Below are 5165 nucleotides of genomic sequence, written 5' to 3' on the forward strand. Positions count from 1 at the left end.
TTAGAAAATCAAATTGCGAAACTGGCCAACGAGTACACTTAAATCGAAATAGGCTTCTTTACTATAAACACGCAGCTTGAAACATTTCCTGCAAATATGCGCATCTGCTGTAGCAAACAGCCGCACAGTTTTTGCGATAGCAAGTGAAGTGCTGAAGATGGGATAAGCTCCCTAGCAATATTCACGTAAGACCGATCGAAGAACTTAGCTTGATAAAAAAAAATTTCCCGAAGTTATTATCGGTTCCGGCGGGCGATTGTTCGCGACCAAAATTGCGGAAGTATGCCGACGGTAAAACAAAACAGCGGTGTACCCAGCCTTCGCTGCCATTACATAACCCCTAACGGCTAACCGCATTCCCTTTAGGAGTAATTCAATTAATTCTGCGAAATGCGATTGGCATTCGCATCTGGCAAATGGATCCGCAACGGTTGCAGTGACTGCTCGCGGTCAATATACATATTGCAGCAATTTAAATATGCTTGCTTTATGAGCGCGAGCGTTTACTAAGCGAAAGCCAGAAGCAAGGTTCAGGTTTTTTTTTCTCTGCTGGAAATATACAGTTAAACGTAACTATGATTTCCAGAAGGGAAAAAGTCTAGGGATGACAAACTGGCATCTTAGGCGGTAGGCGATGGCATCAGTAAAGGAATCGATCATAAATACGAAAACAAGTGATCGTAATAGTGGCGAATAACAAGGTAGTCGTATGAGGCGGAAGGCAGTTACTGGTAACTGCAGTTTGAAAAATCTTTGATTTTCTGTTTGCTCGTTTAAACAAAGTTTCAATAGGACAGTCTGTTAAAATGATTATAATTTACTGCTGTGTTCATATTATCTATCTTATTTCTTATGACAAAATCGAAGGAGTTTCTTAATTTTTGGAAACCAGTTCTGCAGGAAATAGGCAAAAACTGTAATTACGTGTTGCTCGCAGCGGTTCACGTTACATGATCACACATGGTTTCAAATCGAGCGCTCAAGGAAAATACAGCGGCAAATATACGTACGAGTATAATCCGATGGCATATTTTGTTCTCGTAGTATTCTGAGTCAGCAAGTCGGCATTACTTTCTGCGCAGTTCAGATAGCGTGCGAACCCATTTTGTCAGGGTACCCACTGCAAAGCAGCGATAATGTTGCACTTCGGATTGAGATGCGGAATCGCATTACTCGTCCTCCTCTGTGGTTCTTCCACTGCCCGAACGCTACCAGAAAGTAATTTAAAAATAACTTTCAGTTCCGTAACTTGCCTCTACCATCACTGATGTTTTTCAAAGACATTTAAGCACTATAGTTTTCTGAATAATTTTATTATATTTGCAGACTGGAGACAGTACGTTGATGCCGATACAATGGCAGACAGTAACGATCAATCGCGATACAGCAACGACTACTGGGAGGGCGACATTGCAGGGATTGATTTCGAAGAGGTATCGGCTCGTTATTTATTTGCTCGTTTATTATCAAGATATCGCTAATGCGTGAGCGGTATTTTTGAAGGTGAAAGGGAATTACGCCGCCAATGCGGTCGACAACGACGCTTTGCTGTGGCCCAACAATACTGTTCCCTATGAATTCACCACGCAAACTTCGGCGGCATTCAGTAATCCATTTGACGTTCAAACTATGGTTCAAGAATTCCTTTAGTGTATAACGATTCAAAATAATTCAAATATTTTGCGAACACAGCGCTCATTTTAGGTTCATCGGAAACGAGAATGATTAAGGAAGCGATGGATATTATCATGCATTTCACCGGCAACTGTGTCAAATTTGTGCCTCGTACTTACCACCTTGATTACGTTAAATTTCAAAAAAGCTTTCAGTGAGTCATCAGTAGCTACGCGCAATCAAAAATTCTGAGATACTCACCGTTATTTGCAGTAAATGCAACTCATTCATTTCAGATGCTCGTCGAATATCGGTCGGACGGGACAGAAGCAGTTAATACAGCTGACACCGAGTTGCATAGCCCATTACGGCTGCATCCAGCACGAGCTGATGCACACGCTGGGTTTCTACCACGAACAGTCACGCCTCGATCGGGATGACCACGTTATCATCAACTGGGATAACATTGCGGCAGGTGCGCAAAATTCTCAAAGTAGCAACGTTTTGTGCTGTTGCTTGATAAAATCCTTTGGCACGTCAGGAACAACAAATTTAAAAAAAAAACAAACTATTTCCTAAAATTACAGACGTTTTAGTTTCGGCAACGTGTCGACGATTCTGCAGCTAGATTGTTGAACGATCGGGTTTTTTAGAGGACAAAGTCCAGTTTGAGAAGCGTAAAGGCGTGACATTTGACCTTCCCTACGACTACCAGTCGATTATGCACTACGAACTGAAAGCCTTCGCTAAAGACCCGAATTTCCCTACCATAGTACCGTTAGTGAGGGGAATGAAAATGGGACAGAACGAGAATCTGAGTCCACTAGACTTGGCCAGGATTTACAAGCGCTTCAGGTGCAACGTGCCCACCGATACAGATTTCAGGTGCACGCAAGGGATATGCCCCGCTTCCGATACGATGGCGTCCGCGATGCAAGGTTCGCCGCTTAGAATTCCTCTCAACAGTATTATCTTCGGCAACTGTTACGTTATCGTGTTGTGAGTTATTTCCATTAAAAGTGCAAACATGAAAATGATAGTAATTAGCATCAGCATTTAGAGAATTCAGGCAGCGCCAGCAGTGCCAAGTCACTCCCAAAATTATCGCAAGAGGTTTGCGTCCCACCGAGCACTGCGAGCTTGGCTTCGGATGTTACTTCTGCTGCCCAGGATGAGCCTCAGGGTAGGAAAAATCGGTTCACTGGAAGATCTTCTGAACCGTTTGGCGTTAGAATCTGTTAATTTAAACTGCCTGCATTGTGGTCAGGAGTACATGTACACACGAACCTTCCAGATCGCAGTTCCCATCCGGAAGACTATGTCTACCCACTGCCCCGTCGCCCTGTGTTGACCTGGACACCTGAAGAGTGCGGACAGCAACCTTCGTCCGAGAGCGGGTGCTCAATCTACGACTTTCATGCCAACTGCACCCAGGGGCAAAGCAAAGACACAGTTTTATTTTACAAGCTAACTTGCCAGGAATACACCTATGGCTTGGTTAGTACACGTTCAATTTTTTCCGGAATGTTTTTTTAGTTGTATCCACAGAATCCCACCGTATTCCACAGTATCCTCTGCGTATCCTTCATGTATCCCTCAAATTTTCTACTTTGCTTTAGTTACTGCATTATTGCACCGTATTATGTGCATCCCAAATGTAAGTGCTATCCGGTTACTCGACGGATACAGTAAGGATACGTTAAGATAAGTTCGGGATACTGCAGTTACTGATGACCCTTAAACCTGTATTCAACAGGATACATGAAGGATACGTAAACGATACTGTGGCATGGGATACGATGGGATACTGGCTACATAACTTAGTATGTATTCGGCACGTATTTGAAATATTGTTAATTTGGACATGCTTTTTAATTAGCGTATCCCATAGTATCCCCACGGTATCCTTTGGGTATCCTCCATGTATCCCGTTAGTATGTTTTCTTAGTGTTCTTAGGTTTCTTAGGCTTTTTAACGGGGTTCATGTGGGATACATAGAGGATACTGCAGAGATACGGGGTGATACGGCAACAATCGAACAGACGTCAAAAAATTGTAAGGATACATGAGGGATTCGTAGAGGATACCGTGGAATACGGCAGAATACTGTGGGTACAAGCAAAAAAACATGCCTCGAAAACTTTAACGTGTACGAAATCGTTCATATCTCACAGAAATCAGACCCAGACGGAATTAGAGCTGTCACTGAAGCGTTGGCCCGGCCACCCATCCGCAACATAGCCGCTTTTTGGGAAGACTCCAAGAATTTTACTGGTGAACTGTTGCAACCCATTCGTAAACAAATCATTCGGTTCCAGCTAATATCTGCGGAGAGCAGCCGAGCCACCGGCAAGCTTCGTGAAATGATGTTGACCAATATGCTTGATTTTTGTGTAAACCATTGTCGTTTAAATGTGAATATCGCTATCCAGCGAACGGATTTCACCACTTCTCCGAAGCTTCGCATACTCGCTATCGTTGGGTGTCGAATTGCATTGCTGGAAGCCGACAGCTTCTTCTATCTGATGGATCTTCGGGTGATTAAGGTGGAGTTTTGGAGTTCTTCAGATGACGACGATGACGTCGATGACGACGATTTTCGTCTTCCAGTGCACGGCAAAAACGGCGAATCGTCAGTTGCCTTGCCAGGTGACACAAGGCCCATTGGTCACATTCACTGCGATCCGGCTCGTGTATCTGTATGGTATCGTGCGTGGATAGCCAGGAATCCGTATCTGATTCAGAATCGAACAGTAGGCAGTGTGTATAACGTGGGAGGACTGAGGAACGACGGTTACACGCACGATGAACTTTTTGCGCCGATTAACTGCAGCAACGCCATTATGAGCACTAAAAAACCGGTCTAAGAAAATTTAGGCTAAGAAAAATACCGCTCAGACAGCGGAGCTTTGCTATTGATGCGCAATGGCATGATTTTCTTTGTGGAGTTTGGAATGCGCTTAAGCTAACCCTTTTAACGATTTGCAATCTCTTCCCCCATACAGGCTTTTGGTCCTGCTACTTATTTCACAAAAAAAGCTTAATCATTTTTGTGATAAGGGTTAGGTACCTCGATTTCGTAATTTTCGCGTCCTCTGGCGTGACAACGACAGCGAAAAGTTGCAAACTGCTGAAGTTTGTGTGTGCAGCAGTGGAAGCGCGCTTCCCCAGTTGCCCGCTGCAAGCTTCAGATCACTGCGCTTAATAAAGTTTCTGTTTATTCATTTCCGTAACTTTTATTTTTTGGACTAGATAAATTTTCTTAAAAAACGAAGATAGAAGAAGTTGATAAAACCGAAAATATACTGTACCAACAGCCTATCTGGCTGCTGTTCTAGAGCAGTGGGTAGGTTAAAATGTACCTTACCACGATCTGTCGGCTGCTAGGATGAAAAATGGCACGGCTGGCAACGATGCTGGCCGAAGACGCTCTTACTGATCTGACACAATTACACAGGTGGCTCCGATTGGGATGACGCTTGTAGCCGGCAGAAAGGTGGACGGGTGGATGGTGGATGTTCAATGAAATCGCATCCACCAATCTGCCGACC

At 43.9% G+C, this 5165-nt stretch overlaps 1 protein-coding gene across 1 annotated transcript; it reads left to right on the forward strand.

The window, feature by feature from the left end:
• Positions 1 to 1067: 1067 nt before the first annotated feature.
• Positions 1068 to 4614, forward strand: LOC129602329 (uncharacterized). Its single transcript, XM_055501329.1, has 9 exons — positions 1068 to 1218; positions 1327 to 1433; positions 1504 to 1606; positions 1705 to 1828; positions 1911 to 2089; positions 2268 to 2552; positions 2675 to 2797; positions 2909 to 3111; positions 3789 to 4614. The coding sequence occupies exons 1-9, from the start codon at positions 1137 to 1139 to the stop codon at positions 4479 to 4481; spliced, it is 1899 nt and encodes a 632-aa protein (XP_055357304.1). The 5' UTR covers positions 1068 to 1136; the 3' UTR covers positions 4482 to 4614.
• Positions 4615 to 5165: the final 551 nt, after the last annotated feature.

Source organism: Paramacrobiotus metropolitanus, unplaced genomic scaffold (genome assembly GCF_019649055.1).
Source record: "Paramacrobiotus metropolitanus isolate TYO unplaced genomic scaffold, Prichtersi_v1.0 Parri_scaffold0000402, whole genome shotgun sequence".
Taxonomy (NCBI): Eukaryota; Metazoa; Tardigrada; class Eutardigrada; order Parachela; family Macrobiotidae; genus Paramacrobiotus; species Paramacrobiotus metropolitanus.

Coding starts and splice junctions, on each gene's coding strand:
- LOC129602329 (XM_055501329.1), top strand. CDS start 1,137: ATGTTGCACTTCGGATTGAGATGCGGAATCGCATTACTCGTCCTCCTC. Junction 2,090..2,267: donor CTGGGATAACATTGCGGCAG/GTGCGCAAAATT, acceptor CGGGTTTTTTAG/AGGACAAAGTCCAGTTTGAG. Junction 2,798..2,908: donor TGCCCAGGATGAGCCTCAGG/GTAGGAAAAATC, acceptor CGAACCTTCCAG/ATCGCAGTTCCCATCCGGAA.